Source organism: Helianthus annuus, chromosome 9, assembly GCF_002127325.2.
Source record: "Helianthus annuus cultivar XRQ/B chromosome 9, HanXRQr2.0-SUNRISE, whole genome shotgun sequence".
In the NCBI taxonomy this organism is placed as follows: Eukaryota; Viridiplantae; Streptophyta; class Magnoliopsida; order Asterales; family Asteraceae; genus Helianthus; species Helianthus annuus.
In genome coordinates, this window is record NC_035441.2 from 163,216,423 (window position 1) to 163,243,310 (window position 26,888).

The following is a 26,888-nucleotide window of genomic DNA, read 5'->3' on the forward strand; positions in this document are numbered from 1 at the left end:
GACAAAGTTTGACATGACTTGTGGGTTAAAAACCCTAAACAAAACACCAAGTTTATGAGGTTTAATCCTCTGATTTTAAATGTCTCAACCTTGTTTTTAAGCTTAACCAACCATGGGATAAGTTGTAAGCATTAGGACATAGGTATGAGATGTGTTAGACACAAGTTGCATAGGTTTAAACAAGTTTTTGATGAACATAAAAACAAACAGAAAGTTTATGGACTATTTCGGGGCATTTCCAGGTCTGATTTCTCCAAGGAGAAGTCTAGGAATCGAACCCCATGATTATACAAGCAAGTAGGAAAAAGAATCGAGTGAATCGGATAAGAATTGAGTGAGTTATGCTCATTTTCGTGAAGGGGTGTCAATCTACTCGAACCCTTGCTTTCAGCTACGGTTTGGTGGATGTTTTGTGAGTTTTTAGGGTTGCAAAAGTGGTAGGGAGGCTGGTTATAAGTGGTATTTATAGGGGGAAGGATTAGGGTTTCAATGGGTTGGGCTTTGGAAGTGTTTAGAAGGGGTTACACCTTGAAACTAGCCCACAAAACCCAACTATATGGGGCTGAATTTTGCTGAATTGGGCTGCCATATTTCTTTATTTTTTTTATTTTTTTAAAACATTATAATGAGTAATTTTGTTAATTAAGTTGTGTAATAATATGCAACAATGTTTCCCCTAACTTGTAACAAGGTAAAATATGAAATAAAACATGATTTAACTAGGTAAAAAGTGTAATGTACAAGTTTTATTTACGAAGCAAGTTCCGTATTTTACAACGATTACGATGAAAGAATGGTTATAAGAACACAAGATTTCCAAAGATAGAATTTCACGTAAGGTTTCTAAATGTAGGATGTTTGAAAACGCAGGGCGTTACACTTTACATATACAAACTATATTCTACCTTTCAAACCAAGCTCAATCTAATTTTGATTCGACAAAGTCAACGTTTTGTTTAAACAACTATACATGCACATCATCATACACATTTTAGTCGATATCTCGCGATAACATCATTTATATCGTTCGTATCTACATACTTAACCTTTTTTTTTTCTCTACAATGTCTCAACGTACACCATATACGCAATATTTATTTTTCATACCTACACCTATGTTCATACGTTTTATGCTTGTACTCATACACATACTACTTATATGTTTTACGCTTCTGCTTGTACACATACTACTTACACGTTTTATGTTTATGCTCATACATACACGCGTATTCATACTTAAACTTATGCTCATACTTTCATCCTTACTCATGATTCGTACATTCGTACCTATACGCGAGCGTAATCCGAGGGATTCGCTTACGTGGGTCCCATACATGCTTAAACATAAACATGCTTACATACGACATTCTTCTACGTACACATTCTTATTTTCAAATTCATGTATACCTTGATTCATACATAACTAGTACAAGCTATGTGGATCATGCGACAATCAGTATAATCGCGGGTGCACACGGGATTATAGTGATAGGCGTATGAGAACCATAGAGTGTACTACTGTGTATGGTAAGACACGGAACGTAACATGACCCCAAGTAACGAAACGGACGTAATGTGGTTAAAACATGGTGGATACGCCGCTGGTACTTCCTATATATAAGTGTTTTCACCATGTTACCAAACTTTCGTAAAACGTGCCATGAGAAATTCAGTGTGTTGCAGACCTTTTGGACCTAATACAACTTCACGCAACTCACAAACGCATTATATCCGATTATTCATGACGAGACTTCATCCTTAACACACTACGTTCATCTATCCAACACTTATGCTATTCACATACTTGTACTCTTTAAGAGCCATTCTTTCATTCTATACTCGTATTATTTTATACAAAACTCGTTCGCAATCCAGCTTGTTTAAACATTTGAGTCCTAACTTACCTCATTACCTATAAAATAGCCTCCCTATTCTTGATTCTTGTGTAACTATACTTAGTATCTCTCTATTGCTTTATTTAAAGTAACAAACCTTTTCGTTCCTCTCAATAAACAGGTTTTACGAAAGTATGATTTTTTTATACTATCCTTAAAAACTTCCCCTTGCAAATCTACCTTGAAGTTCTCCAAAATTTGGTACTTTTCAAAACTTTCAAACTTCCCAAGTTTCAATTCTTAATGATCACCTTTATGCCAAACACTCTTTCAAGCCTTCCTCTTGAATAAATTTCGGGACGAAATTTCCTAAAGGAGGGGAGACTGTAACGCCCTGCGTTTTCAAACTTCCTACATTTAGAAACCTGGCGTGAAATTCTAACTTTGGAAATCTTGTGTTCTTATAACCATTCTTTCATTGTAATCGTTGTAAAATACGGAACTTGCTTCGTAAATAAAACTTGTACATTACACTTTTTACCTAGTTAAATCATGTTTTATTTCATATTTCACCTTGTTACAAGTTAGGGGAAACATTGTTGCACATTATTACACAACTTAACTAACAAAATTACTCATTATAATGTTTTAAAAAAAATAAAAAAACTTAAGAAATATGGCAGCCCAATTCAGCAAAAATTCAGCCCCATATAGTTGGGTTTTGTGGGCTAGTTTCAAGGTGTAACCCCTTCTAAACACTTCCAAAGCCCAACCCATTGAAACCCTAATCCTTCCCCCTATAAATACCACTTATAACCAGCCTCCCTACCACTTTTGCAACCCTAAAAACTCACAAAACATCCACCAAACCGTAGCTGAAAGCAAGGGTTCGAGTAGATTGACACCCCTTCACGAAAATGAGCATAACTCACTCAATTCTTATCCGATTCACTCGATTCTTTTTCCTACTTGCTTGTATAATCATGGGGTTCGATTCCTAGACTTCTCCTTGGAGAAATCAGACCTGGAAATGCCCCGAAATAGTCCATAAACTTTCTGTTTGTTTTTATGTTCATCAAAAACTTGTTTAAACCTATGCAACTTGTGTCTAACACATCTCATACCTATGTCCTAATGCTTACAACTTGTCCCATGGTTGGTTAAGCTTAAAAACAAGGTTGAGACATTTAAAATCAGAGGATTAAACCTCATAAACTTGGTGTTTTGTTTAGGGTTTTTAACCCACAAGTCATGTCAAACTTTGTCTTTGATACATGAGTGATTATGGAACAACTTGGGTTGTCCAAACATACAATCCTCACATGATTTGATGATTTCTCTTAGTTAGTGTGTATATTTCTTATTCTTTATTGTATGTTCATGACCCTCCTTGGTTGTTTTTTTTACATCAAGTGTAGTGGTGAACACATAGAGGTGCCTAAATGGAAGACTTGATCTTCCTACCTCCTACATGACTTCTATGACATTTAGAGGTACCAAAATGAAGATTTTAATCTTCTACCTCATGCTTGAACTATTGGACATATATTATATAACCTAAATATATTATTCGAATAATCGAATCTTTGATGATGAACTAGTGTTCATATGTCGGGGTACTAGATTACATCATCCTAGACTATGATAACTTGTCACGATTCTAATGGAACCTTGTTCCATGAAAACATCTAAACTCCTTCGAGTTTCCTAGTGTCAAGAACAAGCATCATATGTACTAAATGATTATTTTCCATGTTATTCTCATATCTTATTTTTATGTTGTTTTAAACACCGAATCTCGACTCTAAACATACTTGAACTTTAACCCTTATACATTCGGACTCTAAATCTCTACTCGTCAACAATTGGATAATCGGAAAACATATGCAAACTTTGTGAGTATACTCGTACTTTCCCCCTTTTTACTTTTACCACTTTTGGGGTGTAACATGTTTACCTATTGAAACTTACACATGAACTTTTGTTTAAACACATGAACATTCCTATAACATGTTTGTATATGTGATGACTTGATACTTTAAATTTGGGTGATTCTTATGTGTTGAACTTATCATTAACTTCGTACGAGCCAAACCTTGACATATGTAGCGCTATAGGATTAACGACCCGCCTCTACTGAAACTTTGGTTATGTCATGAGCAAGTTGCGTTTTCTTGGTTTGATATGTTATACACATGCCATATTTAATGTTTATCTTGAATCGCATGCTTGCTATGAGGAATTGTTTACACTTTTATCTTATGCTATGTATGTACCAAACTTGTATACTCGCCTTTGCTTTTGCATTGAATTATTTTAAACATGTTACAGGTTGATGAGGACGATGCTAAGAAAAGAAATAGCGTTGATGCCTAGATACACATATAGACGTTAGGGTTTAATATGTTGTATCAAATTTTGTTATGTTATCATGTTGTTTCGTTAAACTTGTTGTATTTGAATTTCTTGTAATGTTGACTATTTGAAGTTATGAAATGAAATGAAATTTGGATTTTCTAAATATTGTCACAAATAGCGTTATGATGTCTCTAGCAATCTTCACACTTCGTCTCATCCCGATGTTTCCGCCATTGGTTGGGGTGTGACACCGCTACTGAGCGAAAAGTTCGGAGGGTCGGCCGCCCCCTCCCGCCCCTTAAAAGCTTCGCCCATGCACATGAAGCTAAATTTTATATTAGCTAAAAAAGAAAAGATAAAAACAAATTTTCATTCAACTCTTGTGGAGAAAAACCTCAATTACACACATAGTTTTAACGTTACTTTTTTATAATTTTATTTCAAAAACTACCGTAGTTTTAAAAATTTATATATTTGTTTACGTTACTATTGGAATCCGTAAATGGCCGTCCTTTGGATTTGTCACATGACTTTTGCTATACAATGATAATCATCATGACATAAAAAGTACTAAAAAAAGTTCCAAAAAAGCAGTATTTTAGGACAACAACTAGCACATTGCAAGTCTTTTTTATCGGTTACAAACGGACAGTCTTCAACATATCTGTCCAATGATTACAATGTCTGTCTATATATAGCCATGCAAATGCATTGTCCATCCTCAAGCTGAAAATTTGTGTTTTATTAAACAAGGTAAAAATGAGTGGTCATAGGTGGTGGTTCATGGCGGTTGTGGTGGTGGCGTGTTGGTGGAAAGGTGTTGCACCACAACAACAGCCACAACAGGCTCCGGCGATATGGGTGATGGGAGATTCCTTGGTGGATAGTGGGAATAACAACTTTCTTAGTTCTTCTGCTAAAGCTAATTATCCTCCTTACGGCTGTGATTATTATCGCGGTCCTACTGGTAGATTTTGTAACGCAAGAACGTTTAGTGACATACTTGGTACGTGTTTAATTTACTTGCTACATTTTCCTAATTAACAACTTTGATTTGGTAGTTGTGTTTGTGTAATGTTACCAAATAATGTTCGATCGGATGGATGCAGGAGATTGGTTGGGAATAGCTGCTCCACCTCCATTTGCAGATCCCAGCACAACTGGAGACAAGATCATGGGTGGTGTCAATTATGCTTCTGCTGCAGGGGGTATCCTTGATGAAACTGGCCAACACTATGTAAGTTCATACATTTTGACTTTTCTAAAGTCAACCTATTAACCTTTAGATTAACAAGAAGTCATGATATGCTAAAAGAATTGAAGAACTAGCTCTTGATGATGATGATTTTATGTGGTTTAGGAAGTGCAAAAGTGTTTGCAGGTAGTTTTTTAGTTTATTTTGTTTCTAGGTAGTCCGGTTGTTAAGCAAGCGGACTCAACAAGTCCGTTTGTTAAGCGAGCGGACTCTAAATATAATTAACTGGTTTTATTTTTATTTTTTAATAATTTATTTAAAATGCCGTTCGAAAAAAATACAGTAATTCATTTAACATATAAATTTGATTTTTCTAAAATAATTTGTAATATATAGGTTTAAAAAAATCGAAATACGTGGTTTTTGTTTAATTTTATAAATTTCACCAAAAACTGAGTTGTTTCAATATATATATATATATATATATATATATAGAAAAAGTATATCGTACATTACGGCTTAACGTACTTCACGTACAACAACGTGCGTGATTTTTTCTATAACATGCGTGATTAATGTTTTCAATATGCGTGATTATTGTGTTTCAACAATTCAACATGCGTGATTTTGGATTTTTGAGTTATAACATGCATGATTCTAAAATGAACGTGCGTAATTTTAAAATGAACGTGCGTAATTTTAAAATGAACGTGCGTAATTACCTGTCGTACGTGATGAACGTTAAGCCGTATTGTACATTAACCTTCCCCTCTCTCTCTCTCTCTCTCTCTCTATATATATATATATATATATATATATATATATAGAGTCACATTGCTTAGAAACTAATTAACAAATAAATCCAAAAACCACTTAAAACACTATTTTCATTTCCTAAGCATAAAAAATACTCTTAGACATAATGAACCATGGATCAACAAATAAATCCAAAAACCACTTAAAACACTATTTTCATTTCCTAAGCATAAAAAATACTCTTAGACATAATAAATGAACCATGGATCATGTTGATAATACTAACTTAGGGGAAATTTACCAAAATCGTCAAGTTGTGTAAGAATAATTTCAAAAAGGACATTAAAAATTAGAGCTTAGTCTACAACTAGAGCTTTTTTTAGCATTTAGCCGGCGGCTAAGGGCATCTTTTAGTGTTTAACCAGCGGCTAGAAAGCTTGGATGACATCATGACACTTTTTAGAGCTTAGCCGGCGACTAGGGGCTATTTTTAGTCTTAGTCAGCGCTTTAGTGTTTAATCGTATCCAAACTTAACAATTTTTAAAAATTTTTAGTCAAATTGACTATTTTGGTATAAAAAAAAGGTTGGTTAACTTGTCTAGCTTGGGAATTTTCACAAAGCTTTTGACTTAAAAAACTTATAAGGAGTTTTCTCCTTGACATTTGAATGATAATTGCATAAGCTGTGAATACTTCTAGTAATTGTTTTGATTGCAGGGAGATCGATACAGCTTGAGCCAACAAGTTGTGAATTTTGAGACAACTTTAAGCCAATTGAGAACCATGATGAGCCCCTCAAACCTCTCTCAACTCCTCTCCAATTCCATAGTAGTTATGGTTTTCGGCAGCAACGATTACATCAACAACTACCTCTTGCCAAACATATATGATACAAGCCGCACTTACACGCCCGACGCATTTGCAAACCTCCTTCTTAACCGTTACGCCACCCAAATTCACGTATGACCCGCCTACTATTTTTTATTTTCGTGTTTTGACGCCAACTTTAATGCATGTTTTTCGTATGATGTGTATATAGGCACTATACAGCCTAGGACTACGGAAATTCTTTCTACCAGGACTCGGACCGCTAGGGTGCATACCTAACCAGTTAGCCACTGGTCAAGCCCCTCCTGGGAGATGTGTGGACTCGGTGAACCAGATGTTGGGACCTTTTAACGAGGGGCTCAAAAGACTTGTTGGTCAGTTCAATGGTGGCTCGCACCCTGGAGCTATGTTTGTGTATGGAAACACATATGGTGTGTTTGGTGACATCATGAATAATCCTGCTGGATATGGTACTTATACAGTCACAACTTACAAACGAATTAATAATTTGTGAACACACATGTATCATGTAACTCTTTCAATGATGACAGGCTTTACAGTGAGAGATAGAGCATGTTGTGGGATAGGAAGGAATCAAGGACAGATAACGTGCCTCCCGTTAGCAACACCATGTTTCAACCGCGATCAATATGTGTTTTGGGATGCTTTTCATCCGACTCAAGCTGCGAATGGTGTGCTGGCTCAGAGAGCCTACTCGGGATCCAATAATGACAACTTTCCTATGAACGTTCAGCAATTGGCTCAAACTAGGTTGTGAAACGTGTAACATGTTTTGGGTCATGGTCTTGGTGTTTTCTAGCTGGTTTTTACAGACAAATTTATGTTTGTGTGATTTGTTGATTATAAAAAATATTTATTACTTTTGAAGAATAAAAGTTTGTGATGGTGTAAGATGCTTATCGAAATGTGATTTCACTGTGTGAATTTCATGTGATGGGGATGCAAGGTTGCTTTTAGAGCACCCACAACGCATATATATCCCATCATTTTAAACCACCTTAATTCCAAAATCTCATTTTTCCGCAACACTAAATCATTACAAACCACCACCTCATTACAATGGCGGAACTAGAAAAAAAATTCAGTAGTATCCCAATTTTTTTTACCTAAGGTCGTTCATGCGAATTCGAGGGCATTTAGGGGCATGTGCGGGATTCACTACAAATGTAACTTCTGGATTGTGTTGCTGTTTCATTCACTAGTGAGATTCCTTGGTGCTTCACAGCAGGAATTCGTTCACAGTTTGTTTCGTTATGGTACCAAAACTTGTTATAGCAATTAAAAGAGATAACTCAAATGCCCAAAAAATAACTACATATATTTGGTATCGATTGAAACCACATAAAAGAATGCTATAGGCATGATATTAAAAGATATTATTTTCAATACAGCTTTGTTTTTCAACAATAATTATGAGATAGAAAAATAAAAACATATACGTATTCAACTTTTTTTAAAAGTTAACAAACATAAATTATTAAAGAAATATTAAATTAAATGAGTATAAAACGTATATTATTTAACGTATAAGATGTAAAAATAGAAATTCAGAAAAAAAAAAAGACAACCGTTGTATAATAAAAGATACAATTTATTTATTATTATATATAATAAAAGAAAATGGAATCGTTTATGAAGAACTTTCTGTGGGGAGGAAATGAGGATGTTTGAAACATGCATTGGGTCTCGTGGGAAACCGTCACTAAACCTAAGAAGAAGCGTGGTTTGGGGTTATCGAATTTGTTTCCTTGTAATAGGGCGTTGATTGCTAATGGCCTTGGCGATATCGAGTTAATCCGGATTCTTTATGGGCGAGAGTAGTTAACGCCGTACATGGAACTAATAGAACATGGGACGTGTATCCGGTGAGGAAGAATATGGTTAGCGTATGGTCGAATGTGATAAAGGAAGTGTCGTCGCTGAACAGAAACGGTGCTGATTTCTGCAGCTTAATTGGCTGCAAAATTGGAAGGGGGACGACGATTCGATTTTGGTTGGACAGATGCTCGACGACAGTGTGTTAAAAGATAGGTTTCCTGCTTTGTTTCGGCTAGAAACTAAGAAAAGATGCTTTGTGTCGGATGTGGTTTCGATGGAGAACATGGAGATTCAGTTTAGTTGGAACTGGAAAAGGACGCCTCAAGATGAAGAATCGCTGCTGCAGCTTAACAGTCTGCAACAGCTTCTGCAGCAGATTTCGGTTCGGTTGGGGCAGGATGATTGGCGATGGAGCGGTGATAAAGATGGTTGTTTCTCGACGACTGCCGTGCGGAATTGGTTGGTTGGGGATCTATAGGTTACTCGGCAAAATGTATTTGAATGGTGCAAATGGTTACCTAACAAATGTAATATCTTCATGTGGCGCGCCTTGATGGATCGGATTCCAACTAATGTTGCCCTTACAAAGAGGAATATTTTTACAGAAGATATCCGTTGTGTGCTTTGTGAGGAAGGGAGGAAACGGTGGACCATGTATTTTCTGGATGTGGTATCTCAACCGGGGTGTGGGATATTGTATCTAAATGGTGTGGTATTCCTAATTATTTCACTTTTAGCCTTAAAGATGTCATGGAGCTTCATAACGTGCAAGGTATGTCGACAACACACAAAGTGATTGTTAGAGGGGTGATTATAGCGTCTTGTTGGAGGTTATGGAAAACTAGAAATGAATTGATATTTGAGAACAAAGTGGTTAAAGTCGTGGAGATAGTGGCGGACATCAAGGCGCTAACATATTTATGGTTTAGTAATAGTAACAATAGTAAAGGTTTGGATTTGGAGAATTGATGTAACTTGTATTTGATGTAACGTTTTGTGGCGGCCTCTTCTCTCCGCCTTGGAGAGTTGGAGGTTTTCGCGTTTAGTGTTAATGAAGTTCTCTTTTCAATATATATATATATATATATATATATATATATATATATATATATATATATATATATATATATATATATATATATATATAACTACATTCTAGTTCTAGTATCTCTAATTTTTAAAGGTGCAAATAGTTGATAAAAAAATAATGCTATAAATAATATGTAAAGTTTGAAAATAGTCATCATTAATACAAGTAAAGTTAAGAATGTTAACTTTGATCAAAGACTTTTGATTAAAATCGAAAGATATTTATTTAATATAATATCACAACCACCAACATGGCTAAGTACATTTGGGTTGAGATTCAAAATATGTCAACATATTAATTATTGTCTTTTTAGCTTCATCTTCTCCAAGTTGCTGCTGCAACTCCAAATTTGTCCATCGGAACTTTAGTATCCTGTTACCAGAAAATTTCGTTTTATCTTATCTTCACTACTCTTAGGGGAATCCTAATCTTTGCTAAGGGGTATCATTCATAAAGAAAACAAAGATGAAAAAAATTGTACTTCGCCAAAAAAGTTGAGAGGGTATTCCGGGCTACACGTCGCTCCACGTAGACCCCCTACCTCATTATCCACCTTATTACTTACTTTTTCTTTTATTTAACTATTTATAATCTGTATAATCTATTTTTGATTTATTTTATATTAATTTATTTCATTGTTTACTATTTTTATTTAACTAGTATTAAGCACCCTCATGTTGCGGTGGGAGCGTAAAACCGTATCAAATAACCTTAATGTCACACCACCGCGAGCGACCCTCAACACTGAATTTACAAGGTGCTAATACGAAGAAATTAGACCGAGACGTAAGACATAGAAAATAATAAGTCGATCTAGCACTCACACGTTATTACGAACCTGTCAAATGGGAAAAAATAGACGACGTAAAAACGTTGAACCACACACGCACATTGTGTCGTATCAACTCGCAAAATTTAGAACGAAGCGTAAAACGAAATTTTGCGAAATATGAAAAATACAAGGGATCAAAGTCGAAAGTAAAAAAAGTTGTGAGTTTAAATTGGAAAAGATATAAAATTGAGTTAAAAGTAAAAAATTCAAATAATTTTGAGTAAAAAGTAATATATCAAATACTTTTGGGTTAAAAGTAAAAAATCATTTTTTTTCAAAAACTCTCTAAGCATTTGGTACAAAACCTATATGCAAACCTATATTTAATTCTTACAACAACTCCTTTTTCAAACAACCACTTTTGGAACAGCTAGTTTTTACTCGCTATAAATTTCATATGTATTTCAAGCCAGAGGTTTTCAAAACCGGATAACCGAAATTTTCGGATACCAGATTTCACTATCCGAATCTGTATTCGAAACTCGGACATCCGATCGGATAGTGTATCGGATATCCGAATATCTATTTTTTAATTTAATTTTTATTTTTTTATTATTTTTTAATATTCGGAAACGGATATTTCGGATAGTTTCGGATATCCGAATATAAATTTTCGGATATTTCAGATATTTTTCGGGTATTTCAGAATTTTTCGGATATAAAAATATCCGAAAATTTTTAAAATTATTATCCGAATCCGAAAATCCGAAATTTCGGATATCCAAATTTTCGGATATTTTGGATTTGGATATCGGATAATTCGAATCGGAATTTCGGATACGGGTAGTTTTGAACACCCCTATTTCAAGCAACATGTACATTTCTCAACTAATAATTCACTACAAAGATTCATCAAAAATGGCGATAAACAAGTGGACCGAAGAAGAGATGCCTCTGATCAACTCTTTGCAGCCTGTCAACTAAAAGAATACAAGATCTTTTCACATGGCAACCTGGCAACTAATAAGAAACTATCCTCGTATGCATCCAGCTCCCCCTCCGGATGCCGACTCTGACAGTTTGGGGGTTGACGATTATATGTTTAATTATCCCGTTTTGTTTAAGTCTAATTATCTGGTGTGTCTAGGTTTAATTATCTCTTTTTGTTTAGGTTTAATTATCTGGTGAGGCTAGGTTTAATTGTATGGTTTGTTTAGATTTAATTATATGGTTTGTTTAGGTTTAATTATATAGTTTATGTATTTTTCTTTAATATTAATAAATTTGTTTTATATATTTTATGTTTAATTTTGTTTGGTATATTTTTTTATTAAAAACATAAGAAAAACTTTTTTTAACTAGCAAGAAAACATTTTTTTTATTAATTAAAAACCCCATCAAATGGGCCCCACCACAACCCAACGGACTAGTCCGCTGGACCGGACCAGCTGTAACACCCCGTGTTACCGAATGTCAAAGTCAAAGTCAAAGTCAAAGTCAAAGTCAAGATTGACTTCTTTGACCATAGTTAGTCTATTTTACGTTTGCAATTACGTTAGTTGTATTATGTGGAGTAAGTGTTGTTAATCAAGGTAATCGAATGATCAAATCAATGCGAAACGCTAAACGGCTGTGAATGATAGGAAGTAACAATGCGATAAAGTTAATAAATCGACAATCGAGCTAATCTAATCATCATCGAACTCGAGACTCGAACTACGCGAATTCTGGTGTTAGTATACGTGTGTGTGTGCCTTATGTGTTACTTGTGAGTGTTTACTTTATGTTATGTGTGGTAATCAATCGAAACTCGAAACTCAATCGAACTCAATCAAAATCGAATTATGATAATTGGTGGCGAAAAGACAGCGCGAGACATAGGTGATTGTATGGTTGGGATTAAAAGTAATTTGAATAGGAAACTCTATCGTATTCTCATCAATCGCAATCGAAATCGAAATATCGAAAATCGTCGCACCGAACGCTCGAATCAGGCAGCTGAACGATCAGGCTCCCAGCCGATCGAACAGCCCAGCCGATCGGACTGCTGTCCGATCGGGGTGCCTGACCCATCAGCCAGCCCTTTCCTCTTTTGGAAGCCTATAAATACCCCTTGTCACTTTCAAACTTTCTACTTTTGGAAACCTCTGACCGACCAGCTCGTGCTCCCCTCCTTTTCTCAGATTCCTTCCGATTCCGGTAAGATTTCATCCTAAATCTTGTACTTTCTTGATCTATGCACACTCCTACACCTTTCTATCTTTCAAATCTTACTTGTTAACCGTGAAATCATCAAGATTCAAGTGTTCAAGGATGATGTCATCATGGTGTTCTTGAAGAATTCCATGTTTTGGCTTCAATCCACCAAGATAACTTGGATCTAGCCGATTTCAACATAAACAAACAAAGATCTATCATAGATCTAAACATTTATACGGTGAAAAGGACTGAAAGGATGTTTTCCAACTTTCTTTCAACTCCTTTACACTCAATGCCTTCAAACCGGTAGAAACGGAGTTTGAACCGACTCACTTATCATCCTAGTAGTTGTGCGGTTCAAGATTCGGGTTCTATCCACGAGGTTCACCAATTTCGGGTTAAACGTTAAACTCCGTTCTGAACAGTCCACCGGCCGGATTTGGGTGATTCCTGTCCGAGCAGGAGAAACAAGTAAGAACGAGGGTTCTATTAGGGCTGTAAATGAACCGAACGAACACGAACAAGGTCTTGTTCATGTTCGTTCGTTAAGGAAATAAATGTGTTCACGAACGGTTCATGAACACTTACCGAACGAGATTTTATGTTCATGTTCGTTCATTAAGGAAATAAGCGTGTTCGCGAACGGTTCACGAACACAAACGAACACAAACAAACACAAATAAATTTGGCGAACGCGACGAAGGATAAAGATAGATGGCCCAGAGAGTAGCACTCGAACTTGAATCCCTTATTGTGGAACAGCGGTCGATCGTATTCGCCGATGTAAATAATGAGGAATGAAAGGGAAATGATGCATAAACAAGGTGAAAGTGGGTTTCCTAGTTTAATTGTTAAGGTAATAAAATAAATAAAAGTTTAATAATATAAAAAGTACAAATAAAATATAAAAAAGTACAAAGATCTTCAATTAAAACACAAACATACGAACATAAACGAACGCAAATCAACGAATGTTCATGAACATGTTCACGAACACGTTCACGAACACCTTACCGAACGTTCACGAACACAATCGAACGAACGAGACCTCTGTTCATGTTCGTTCATTTAACTAATCGAACGAAATTTCTTGTTCATGTTCGTTCGTTTATTAAACGAACGGACATAAACGAACTTCCCACCGAACGGTTCACGAACTGTTCGCTGAACGTTCGGTTCGTTTACAACCCTAGGTTCTATGGTTCAACTCGTTGTCAAAGTACCTCGATATAACGTCAAGCAATCAAAGCAGCCAAGTGTTAGACGAATCGGCCGACCAGGTCAGAAAACTGACCGATCGGGCTGGCTGTCCGAACGGACAGCCCAGCCGATCGGATAAGCCAACCGATCGACCAAGCCAACCGATCGGCTAGCACATGGCCCCATACTTTAACAAATTTATGAAGTCTAGTATTGAACGAAGTGCTGTTCGATCGAACTACGGTCTGATTTGAATTACTCTTCGGATCATGAGATACTATGCTTAACACGTTGGAGTGCCACCCGATCGGTCGAGCTGTCCGACCAGGTGACACCCTGATAAGAACTGTTGTAGAAGTACCTAACCGATCGGTTAAGCCGGCCGAACGAACGGTCCGTTCGATCGATCGACCTGAAAGGTAAGGATACTTCAATGTTTCCAAATACTACAACGAAAACCTCAAAAGGTCAAGCCATCATACACAAACACATCCTTCTCAAAGGAAGAAACAATCCACTCGAACAATCCATCCGATCGGCCTGCCGACCGACCGGACAGACTGTCCGAACGGACTGGTTAACCGAACGATCAAGCTGTCCGATCGGACCTACCGTCCGATCGACCAGGCTGTCCGACCCTCCGACACTTGTTTACGTTTTACGCGTTGCTTATCGTTATGCTATCGAACTATTCAGGCTAACCCTACTCTCAAGTGCTCCCTTCAATCCATCAATCACTGTGAGTATACTCGACCCCTTTTTGCTTTTAGCACTTTTGGGTATTACATACGTTACTTATTCTAAATCACAATTGAACACACTACTCAATTATTTCAAACGCTAACCGTTACCGCATGTATTACGTGACTAAATGAATGCTTGTTGTTATGTTTACATGTGGAATGTTGTCTACCTGCCTTAACGACGATAGTACTATAGTTTGGACTCAGCACTTGTTCACACGTGGGTTGTTAAGGACAATTACTTGCATGGATTACGGTGGTAATCATGTATTGCGAACTGCCTCGGGCAGTCAACCCGCAGTCATTGGTATCGATAGATCCATGTCGATAATTAACATGCTTCGTTTTTCTCTGTGTATGTGCTGGTTATGCGTAAACTATTTTGAACTCTATATGCTATTATCAAACTTGTATGCTCACATTTACATTTTATGTATTGACTTTATTTTAACGTATGTGACAGGCAATTAGGATGCTTATCTGCTAGGAAGGCGAGCTTAGAATAAGCGTCTAGAGCATAGTTGTCTGTAGATCTTGCAGATCGAGTCTCTAGAAGCACTTGAACAATTTTTATATTTAAATATGAGTTGTCGGAACAGAATATTTGACTTGATGTTATCTGTAATAATTTGTTTACTATTTAAGGTACGGTATGGGACGTATTATATAAATTGAATAGTAATAATAATTGTTATGGAGACTTCTGGACAATCTGTTTCGCACAGTGCCATGCCCCGATGATTCCGCCATCGGTTGGGGTGTGACACCAACCCACCTCCAAACCATGCCAACTTATCTCCTACAACACTCTGGTTGTCCAAAATAATATCCGCATCACCGGACCTGGCGATGTAGGTGCTTTTAAACTACTCAAGCATGATATGGAATTGTCTAGTCAAATCGAGTTATATATGTTTTGGTTAATGATTTGCAAAATCGAGTTTAACAATTTGGCTCATGGTTTTTAAGACCTGTTTTAAAGGTTTTATATTTATTGTTTTACCCGGCTTGAAAGTTGAAACCAACTGTGTATCCTTATTATTTATCTTTCTTAATTTTCGCTTATATAGAACATTCACATTGGAGCTTCCATCTCCATATATATAATTTAACTAAAAAACACTTTACTTCTAATTTATGTTCAGTTTCAAAAACCTCTCACATGATCACATCCAACTCTATCTATATCTTTATTTCATCTACAAACACTTATTTTAATTTTTTTTCTATTTACTACACACTCACAGTAAAAATATAGATATTTGAATATGAGCCTTTAAATATATCTTTCAAATTTTCTCTATTATAGAAATTCAACAAAGTGGTGTTTTTGTTGTTTCTTCTATTTATTCCTCTATATTATATAAAACTAACTAGGTTAGAACCCCGTGTAATACACGGGTTGAATAAATGTAATTTTATATACCAAATAATAAAAAATATATCTTTAAAAACCTTTTCTATTACACTGGTTGAATAAATGTAATTTTATATATCAAATAATAAAACAATATATCTTTAAAAATCTCGTTTATTACATGGGTTGAATAAATGTAATTTTATACATTAAGTAATAAAAAAATTATATCTTTAAGAACCTCGTGTATTGTATAAGTTGAGTAAATTTAATTTTATATATTAAATAATGAAAAAAGTTACATTTTTAAGAACCTTATGTACTATATGGGTTGAGCACATGTAATTTTATATACCAATCGATAAATAGCTATATCTTGTTATATCTTTAAAAACCTTGTGTATTATAAAAACTTTGGACTAAACTGACAAAATGACCCAAACCACAGGAGCTAAAATGACATTTAACTCTTTACATTATATTAATTTATATTTAGTGTACGTATTTTGTTAATTTCAAGTTAAATAATTTTGAAATCTAATAAATATTTCAAAAGACTATATTATCTCCTATATGAATTGTCTAAATTTATATTATATTAAATTTTTATTTTATAGTTATCTTTTAATTAATATTAATTAATTAACTAGGAGATAGAGATGAGAAAAACTAAAAAAAATAGATTGCGCCAATAAATGACATTTGTCCACCCATTAGTTTTTTTTTATTATATAGTATAGATAAAGATTATTGAGTTAATTACATAGTTAGTCCCTGTGATTTGCACAAAGTAACATACTTAGATAGTAATAGTTTAAAAACACATTCTACGGTATTAACTTTTCATTTTGTAACGTTTGGAGGTATTAATGTTATTTGTTATTTTAAAATCGCATTCTATTAGTAGCTTAGTATGTTATTTTTTACAAACCACAGGGACTAATTATGTTATTACCTTCAAACGTTTCAAAATTAAAAGTTAATACCCTAGAATGTGATTTTAACTATTAGTACCTAAGTATGTTATTTTGTGCAAACCGTAAAGACTAACTATGTAATTAACTCTAGATTATTTATATTATAAAATTAAATTATATTTATTAAACAGTTTATAAAATTATATTAAAAGTTAAATATAATGTATATCACTAATTTAATATGTATATTAATATGATAAGTATACTATATTAATAAAATGATGGATTAGGATCAAATACAAAGGATCCTAATTGTAAGAAGTGTAAGAAGGATTTATAGAGTGACAAGTGTCCAATAACCTAAAAAAACCCACTACACAAAAAAACCCCACTACAAAAAAAAAAAAAAAACCTTAAACATCCACCACCACCAAAAACCTAACCCCCCCCCCCCCACATCACCCACCTCCCAAAAAAAAAAAAAATTTGGCCGAGGGGGTGGGGGTTTAGGTTTTTGAGTGGTGGTGAGGGTGGGTGTTTAGTTTTTTTTAGGTTTTTTGGGGGGTGGGGGGTTAGGTTTTTTTTTAGGTTTTTTGGGGGTTGGGGTTAGGGGGGTTAGGCTTTTTGGGGTTTTTTTTGGTGAGGTATAGTTTTTTTTTTTTTTTGCCCGGGGGGGGGGGGGGGTTTAGGTTTTTGGGTGGTGGTGGGGTGGGGTGGGGGTGGGTGTTTAGGTTTTTGGTGGTGATGTAGTGGGTTTAGTTTTAGGTTATTGGACACTTCTCACTCTATAAATCATTCTTACACTTCTTACAATTAAAAGCCTTTGTAGAATAACTTGACCCATAAAATGATAACGTAAACAGATGTTATAAATATTATAAAAGGGTATTAACTTTTTATTTTGTAACGTTTGGAGGTATTAACGTTATTTATAGGTTTAAAATCACATTCTATTAGTACCTTAGTATGTTATTTTGTACAAACCACATGTACTAATTATGTTAATACCCTAGAAGTTAATACCTCCAAACGTTACAAAATGAAAAGTGAATACCCTATAAGATGATTTTAACTATTAGTACCTAAGTATGTTATTTTGTGCAAACCACAGGGACTAACTATGTAATTAACTCAAGATTATTTATATTATAAAATTAAATTATATTTATTAAACAGTTTACAAAATTATATTAAAAGTTAACAAATATACTGTATATCACTAATCTAATATGTATATTAATATGATAAGTATACTATATTACTAATTACTAAAATGATAACGTAAAGAGATGTTATAAATATTATAAAAGGGAAAAATTAGAAGAAAAGTAAAAAATTATAAGATTAAATTTTATATCTAGCGAAAAGTATATAAAAAATTAGTACATTAATGTAATAGCAACCAAAACATTTATAGTTATCTTTTTATTAATATTAGTTATAATTAAGTAGGAGATAGAGATGAGAAAACTAAAAAATAGATTTTTTTTAAAAATAACTAAAAAATAGATGGCTCCAATAGATGACATGTGTCCATCTATTGGTTTCTTTTATTATATAGTATAGATATAGAGGTTCCGCTCCAATGTATAGTATTCTTAATCAATCATTTTTTCATTTGAAAATTGTGATACAACATAACATTTTGATATATATTATTTAAAAACAATAAATAAATCTAATCTAACTTATAATAAAAGACTCCAAATAATGACACATAGCATTCTCTCCTTCAAACTCATAAAATTTATTTATATTTGTTTAATAAATTTCTTTTAATATTAATATTAATTAATAACTAACATATACATATCACTTATTTTTATATTTATCTTTATCTAAAATTAATAAATAACTTCAATTTTGCGATTTAGACCCTTTGTTTTTTTTTACTTTTAACCCAAAGTTTTTCATTTTTTACAATTTAATCCAAACTCTTTTTTTTTTCAATTTGTCCACCATACTTTTCATCTTTCCCAATTTTTTCGTTTCGTTCTAAATTTTGTGAGTTAACGCACTGCAGCGTGTGTGTGGGGTTCAACATTTTTTCGTATATTTTTTTCCCATTTGACTGGCCTGTTGCGTCACATCTATTTTTCTGCGTTTGACAAGTTCGTCCAACACGCGGGTCCTAGATGGACATGTTTTACGTTTCGGTTTAATTTCTCAGCAACGAGCATGCGTGATTCAAAGATTTTACGTCTGTTTTTCACTTTGGCGTTATTTTTTTCCCATTTTTATTTATTTTGTTTTTACGAGCTTTTCCGGTGTTGGTGGTCATTGACAACGATATAGTATTTCTACTACTTAGCACAGTTTTATGACAAACGCTGCAATGCAGGGGCTTAATACTAGTAACACAAATAAAATATACATGATTGTGAGAGATGATAATATTGAAAATGATGTATATATTTACGATAACATTTAATAATTGTAACATTTGCTTCTCGTATTACTATACACGTTGCCTCTAATGAGGTTGTCCATCCAGAAACTCACATATGTAGTCGGCACGTTTTAAGTTGAAAAATAAAATATACAATAACCTTTTCATTCACACAAGGTAACGTTTCAAGCCTATTAAAAAATGTTGTTTTGCAAATAGCTTCAAGAGACTATTATGGAACCACGCACAAAACCACCACTCATATCAAAGCCACATTGACGCAAACCACCACATCCTCTTTACGCCTTCCCCAACCCCTGCAAGTGTGACTAGGCTCACGCCCCACCGGCACAATGTCTCACACCCCCATGGTGCCATCTAACGGCTGGCCCGGATTCCTCACGCTTGTGACATGGACCCATCACACTCCGCTTTAAAAAATAAAAAAACGTAAAAGTCCAAGTTAGATAAGAAATTTGCAAATATGTGAAAGTTGAGAGGTTATTCCTGACAACCAGCTGAAAAACTGCTTTGAAAACCCTGGAAGCAAAGCAAGCAAAGGGGTTTTGATTCCTAAAACAATGGCGTTCTGTCTACTGAAATCACTGACTCGAAAATCATCACTACCGACAGCACTACGGTTGAGATCACCGGAGCTAATAGGAACATTCTGCATTCAAACTCTACCGTATTCTACTAAAAGAGTGAAAAAAGAAGAAACAGTGACCGCCGATGAGATAACCGCTTACGGCGTTCCGTTAAGCCGTCCGATTTCGGAAATTCTGAAAGAATTGAACAAGAAAGTTCCGGATTCTCTTATCAGAACTCGAACGGAATCCGATGGATTCACTCTCAAACACTTGCCTTGGTTAATTTCTCTCTCTACTTCTGAGCCTAGGGTTTCAGGATATTAATAAGTTTGGAAATGATTTTAGATTGATGTGTATGTAATTTGTGGTAGATTTATCATGTTTGGCTCTGTCTGGATGTTACAGTTTTAGGTTACCTGGTTATTTAACTTCTGAATTGGATCAGTAGTATAAATGCTTAGATAAAAGGTACATAGTTATTGACCTGAAATGTGAGATCTAATTTGGAACTTTTTCTCCAATTTTTACAAGATTTTTTAGCTTTTTTAACTAATAGTACATTTTTGTTTATAATGTTAGTTAGTTATATGATTAGGGTTTACCATTTTTTAAGTTGATTTAACACAGAGATTTATAACTTCTGATTATATGATTCTAATGAGTTGATTCATATGACCGCTTTCAAAATGCACTTCTAAAGTCTCCTTAGTGCATATTTGTATTAGATGAAAAATGAAAATGTTGTTTCAAGCTTTTGAGTTTGGATATAGAGTGTTGGTGGTTCTTGACACATAACCTGACTCATGTATTTGGTAGGGAACTGAGAGTCTGAGATGTTGTATGAAAATGTGAGTAGTGATCGAGATCTGAGAAAGAATGCGTTCTTCTTGGCTTCTTGCCACTAGTGGCTTGTGTGTTGAGGGGCTTCACTAAACTATTTGGACTTTATGGCTTGAATGTCACATACCCATTAGATGTTAATGTGCATAAGCACATTCATAGTTGTAAATAGTGATCGCTATAGCGCGCTACGTAGCGTATAGGTCTAGTGTCGCTATTAGGGTTGTAGAGATTGATAGCGAGAATAGCGACTCCTTATTTATTTATTTATTTTTAATATAAATAGCAATTAAACATAGCTAGAAATTAGCTGGATTTTAGGTTTTTGTTAAATATACATGTAAAATAGCATATATACCAGGGTATTTTGATATAATATACATATAAAATTTTAATTTTTTTTTTTTGATAGTGTATTGCTATTTATAAAATAGCGCCCGCTATTTATTGCTATTCGCTATGTAGCATATAGGTACCTTATCGCTCTTTGTCGCTATTCGCCATTAACAACTATGAGCACATTCTAAATTATATATCTAACTTTATAGTGAGATGAGGGACTAATATGATTATTCAATTTTTGACTGCCAGGCATATAGTGAACAGGATTATGAATTTGCATGCTCCAGGTACATCTAAGATATTAAATTATAATTTATTGGATTACACTTCGACTCTACTTCTGTTTGGTTAATATAGTTTCTTTAATTTCAACGTATTGTAGAATGGTCTGGAGAAGTGCGAAGTATTACTTATTCAGCAGATGGGAAATATGTGACTGTTACTTATCGAGTAACAATCTATGGTACTGATGCAGAGGTATAACTTTTACTTCTCACTTTCTTCAAATCTTATCCTCGATAAGCATGTGTGATGCGCCTTAAACACTGCATAGTGCTGTTTTGCAGTTGAGATGACATTTCTAATCCATTTACTTTTACATGGATCGATATGAGTTTTGTTTTATTTTTTATGTGAAACCGTTCTAATCAAATGTTTAGATTTTCAATGTATTAATACTGGCATTTTTCTAGCACTATCAAGGTGTAGTATACTAGTATATAATTTCCCTTAACCTTGGTTTTAAACTTTTAAAATGCGAGATGCGCTCCGATGCATTTTGATCCCAAAAGCCGAAGCGCAATGTTTTAATTTGTTATTTAAAACAATATTATAGATATATTATAATTTGTTAACTTTAAACACAATAATTTTAGAGATTAAAATTTAAAATAAATAAATACAACAAAATAGCTCTAGTACCATGAAAGAAGTTCAATATAACCAAAATAAGCCTTGAACCCTTTAAGGGTACAAGTAGTATATGCAAAAGGTACAAGTAATCTATGTAGGAACTCATATAACAACTTCATCAGCTCATTGTACAATTTTACTCTATAGTGGTCGATTTCAGAAAAAAAAGTGTGCATCAGGGCGCATCATGCGAGTGCATCAGAAGCACATTATATGATTTAGGGCGCATCATCCTCGCATCATGTAATCGCATCGCATTACCTGATGCGATCTCCTCAGCGCATCGTGCGCATTACGCATTATGCATGCATTTAAAAATCCAAGCCCTTAACCAAATGTTTGGTAATAATATGTGGCTTTTGGCTGTTAATTTGCCTATAAAAAAGTACTATCTTTATATGTAATCATAATTAGTGAGTATACATCTATAAAAAGATTAAGGATAATGTATCTGGAGACCATTTAAGTATTCAACTTTTTTCATCATATATTGAAACTACCTTATTGGCCACCTAAGTATGTATTAGGTTTTGTTTATACCAAATCTGAAAAAAAAAAAGGCAAGAACATCGTAAAACTTTGTTTTTTATACATGGAATCATCGCTTTTTGATGCAACGGTATATTGTTTTTTTTAAGTTTTAAGGGTATTTTTGTAATTACGTGTTTTTGATCGAATTTGTTAGCCTATACAGTGGTTCTACTAATATGTGGGTAAGTTAAATACATGGGTGGCATACATTTTACCTGATACGTAGTTTAATAAAATATTTAGTTGTCACTCGTATATAAAAAAGTCTCTCCTACAAATAAAGTTCATCATGATCCAAATAAAAGTTCGAAAAGATCTAGTCAGCACGTAAACTTACTCATGTTTTTGTTTTTAAACAGTTATTTAGGGAGTCGACTGGAACTTCATCGGTTAACGAGTCAGGATATGGTGATCCGGTGCAGAGGGCAGAAGCCATGGCATTTCGTCGAGCTTGTGCTCGGTTTGGTCTCGGGCTTCATCTGTATCATGAAGAACTGTAGCCCCGTTAAGATTTGATGGTAACATGTAGGTAACCTTTGTGCTGTGGCAGCAGGTGTTATGCTTTGACCCAATTTTTGCTTCTTACTTTTGGGGTTAAAGACATGATTATTGATACAGGCTTTTGAGGGCTATCAACTGCCCTGCACTATTTTAAACTTTGAAGGGTACCAATGATCACAATTTGTACCACAATTGACCAACACCATGTATTTGGTTTGTTCATAACCAACCACAAAGCTGTATATGGTTTGTTCATAACCGACCACATAACTAAAGGAAGTGGTTTGAGATTTACACGGGTCGGTTTGCGGTTCGGTTTTGGCGGTTTAACGGTCCAGCAAGCACTTTTGACCTTTGTACTTGGAACCGGACGTGTAAACTAAACCGATTTTGTTTATTTTTAGAATATGCACTTTTATATATAAATAATATTCTTAAACCATTCTTACTATTTTTAAAGTTTAAATACAAACTAAATGGTTTAAAAAAACAAACAACAATCGTAACTAGTAAATTCCACGAATATCAGAGCTATGTTCGCGAAACTTGTATTTATTAATGGGAATAGAGAGGTTGCTTCCAGTGAGACCTCAAGCTCTAGAATAAACAACAAACAAATGGTAGATGATGAAAACAATCAAATAACAAAAGAAGTGGTAAAAGAGTATCAGACTCGAAGACTGCTAAAAGGTTCTCAAATCAAACTATAAAATTGCTAAGACCAATTATTCGGGTCAACCCATTCAATTCAGCTAGTTTAGTTTGTTGTTTTATATAATCTTTATTAGCCGAGCCGGGGGTCTTACTGGAAGTAGTCTCTCTATTCCTATGTTATAGAGGTAAGGCTGTTTACATCTTACCCTCCTTAGACCCTATCTTTGTTTTGCTATTGATAGGATTTACTGATGATGATGATATAATCTTTATTAGCGGTCGAAATAGATTCTAAACACCTCTACCATGTATTTGCTTCACCAAACATATACTATGAAATTGTAATTTGTGAGGTATTATTAAAATAAAAAAATTATATCAAAATGAGATCTGTTAAAAACACTTAACTGATTGATTCATGTTTATTCATTTCAAATTAAAATAAAAACACTTATTCGATGAAATCTCACTCGTAGCAAAATAAATGTTGCTGGATTCATCTTACGGATATGGTTTTAGGTCATCATGATGATTTGAAGTGTAAAAAACCATGTATGATGAACCACTTATTTAACCTATATCTTTATATTTAAAAAAATAATTACTTGTGCCACATGACACAATTCTATGACCTCAACTTAACATTACTTTCGTGATTTTTTATTAACCTTTTTTTGAAAATTAAATTTCTTTAATCTTGTTGTATGTGAGATTTAAACCCAAAATCTCCAATCCTAAGTGTTTTTAAAGGCTTTACATTTATCAATAGGTTACCAGTCTCATTGAACCTAATCTGATCAACGACTTATGACCCGCTTCTTTTAAAATTCCCAAGTCGTTTCCTTATTTTCCTCAGCAATCAAACCATCATTTCCTTATTTTTCTCAGCAACCAAATTAGCGAAGAGATCGTTAATATTTTCCATACTAACCCGTGTAATCTATCCTAGTTATAATCAACTTCTTTGATCAAGTGGGTAATTTTCAACACAGAAATCAAATCAACACTAAACATCAACCTTCTAAAACCTTTATTCTCATAAAAAAAAAAAGAAGTATAAAATAATTTTTAAACAAAAAAGGAGAGAGAATACGTGTATATGAATTCTTTTTTCTTTTGAACGGCGATGTATGCGAATTGAAAAGTTGAAAAAATAATAATAAGATAAATAATAAAGGACAAAGAGGTATATGTTGGAAAGGGGAGGAAGGGGTCCATTCATGATCCGGTCAAAAAATCATCTCTCAAATGGAACACAACACCAACACCAGCTGTTCTTCCATTTTTACACTTTGACTTCCATTTCCTCCTCCTTAGATCTGGAATACAACTGGTGATCATCTCTTCTTCTTACTTTACATTCATCATTCTTCTTCAATTCCCAACTTTCTTTAATTAGGGTTTTCTATTTCTTCAACTCAATTTGGGGATCTGAAGTTCAATTCTTTTGTCACTTTTGGATCTAGGGTTTTTGGCTACTTAGGGTTTCAATTAGATGGGTAATAATACTGTGTACTATTGTTGTGTGTGGAATGGGGGTAGGGTTTTGTATGCATATAATAGTAATGGAGATCATGAGATTGAAAAGCTTGCTGCTTTATGTTTGGAAAAAGCTCCTTCTCATCACAAATGGTATTTTCAGACCATGTTCAACAAGACTTTTGGGTTTTTAATGGAAGATGGGTATGTGTATTTTGCTATTATTGATGAAAAGTTGGGTAATCCTGGGAATCTAGAGTTTTTGGAACGGGTTCGGGACGAGTTTAAGAAAGCGGCGGCTAAGAAGGGGTCGAAGAGGATCTTGTCGAACCCGAATTCGCTTGCTTTACAAGAACAGTTGTTGCCGGTTATTCGAGGGTTAATTGCGTCGCTAGAACATGTGACGCAGAATAGTGTGCCTTCGCCGTATAACGATGGTCTTTCGCCTTCGCCTACTGGGAATGATAACGCTGGTCAGCTTGATGTTGGGGCTTCGACGAAAGCGCCTTTGTTAGGGAAGTCTAGCAAGCAAGAAAAGAGAAAGATGAGAGATCATGTGATTTCGGTTAGAGAAAATGGGGTCGTGGAGGAACATAGGAAGTCTGCGGATAAACAGGGGACTAAGGTGGATTCTTCGAGTCTAGATCTGACGAATCAAGGTGGGTCTGTGGCGGCGGGTCTTTCTTTGTCAAAAGAAGTAAGTTCGATGAGCAGGTCGAGTACTCAAACAATAAGAAATAAGTGGTGTCGCCAAGTTCGTATTGTTCTTGCAATTGATGTGGCTGTTTGTTTGATACTATTTATTGTTTGGCTTGTGGTGTGTCGTGGAACCGAGTGTATTCGTTAAGATGGGATTCCTCATTGAATGGATCAGAGAAACGTGTCTTTGTTCTTTGAATTTCGTTGCGATAGTATATGGAAGCTGCACGTGATTCCGGATTTGAGATTTAAATATCCCGAGGTATTGGCTCGCGATTATTGTGCATAACAGCTTTGTTGTTTTAAACATTTTTGTACATCTTTTTCCCAAAAAAATCTATTTAATGTACATTATTATGTTGAGAACACCCAAGTTGCTTAATTTACAGTATATGATATATCATATTTTATTTCTGGTTGAATCTTTTTGTGTTTTTGGTTTGTTAGTTAAACATGAAACAAAGACATCCAGGGTGATTGATTATTCTTCATGTTTATGTCATCTGAATATGGGATAACCCAACAATTTGAATGGGTTGATGTGGCACCACTTTCATTTTTATGATAGTCGTCGTGTATTTTGATGAGCTGAGGTGGGCATTAAAGGTCATCTGTAATTTCTTTTTCAGATTGATGACCCACCACCAACAGCATTATTTTCACCTTTTACTTTTGATTGGGTTGGTGAGGGAAAACATGCAAAATCACTAACGGCCACAGGCAAAATCATATCCCCAAAATTGCTTAGAAACAACCAGCAAAACTAAGATGATAACATCAATACATCATGAAAGTTGAAATCGGTTCAAGCAAATTAATTCTTTCATAAAGTGACTTGTTTTGATCCAAACTCATTTCGCT

At 34.5% G+C, this 26,888-nt stretch overlaps 3 protein-coding genes across 3 annotated transcripts; all 3 read left to right on the forward strand.

The window, feature by feature from the left end:
* Positions 1-4,952: 4,952 nt before the first annotated feature.
* LOC110874889 (GDSL esterase/lipase At1g71250) lies at positions 4,953-7,855 on the forward strand. The gene is made up of 5 exons (XM_035977795.1): positions 4,953-5,199; positions 5,303-5,430; positions 6,863-7,105; positions 7,185-7,443; positions 7,525-7,855. The coding sequence occupies exons 1-5, from the start codon at positions 4,953-4,955 to the stop codon at positions 7,749-7,751; spliced, it is 1,104 nt and encodes a 367-aa protein (XP_035833688.1). The 3' UTR covers positions 7,752-7,855.
* Positions 7,856-19,984: 12,129 nt separating this feature from the next.
* On the forward strand, positions 19,985-23,598 carry LOC110879363 (DNA repair RAD52-like protein 1, mitochondrial). The gene is made up of 4 exons (XM_022127811.2): positions 19,985-20,347; positions 21,501-21,538; positions 21,634-21,728; positions 23,054-23,598. Exons 1-4 carry the CDS (start codon positions 20,061-20,063, stop codon positions 23,192-23,194), a joined length of 561 nt encoding a protein of 186 aa, XP_021983503.1. The 5' UTR covers positions 19,985-20,060; the 3' UTR covers positions 23,195-23,598.
* A 1,412-nt stretch (positions 23,599-25,010) lies between these two features.
* Positions 25,011-26,449, forward strand: LOC110879362 (phytolongin Phyl1.1-like). Its single transcript, XM_022127809.2, has one exon. It carries the CDS (start codon positions 25,345-25,347, stop codon positions 26,173-26,175), a length of 831 nt encoding a protein of 276 aa, XP_021983501.1. The 5' UTR covers positions 25,011-25,344; the 3' UTR covers positions 26,176-26,449.
* Positions 26,450-26,888: the final 439 nt, after the last annotated feature.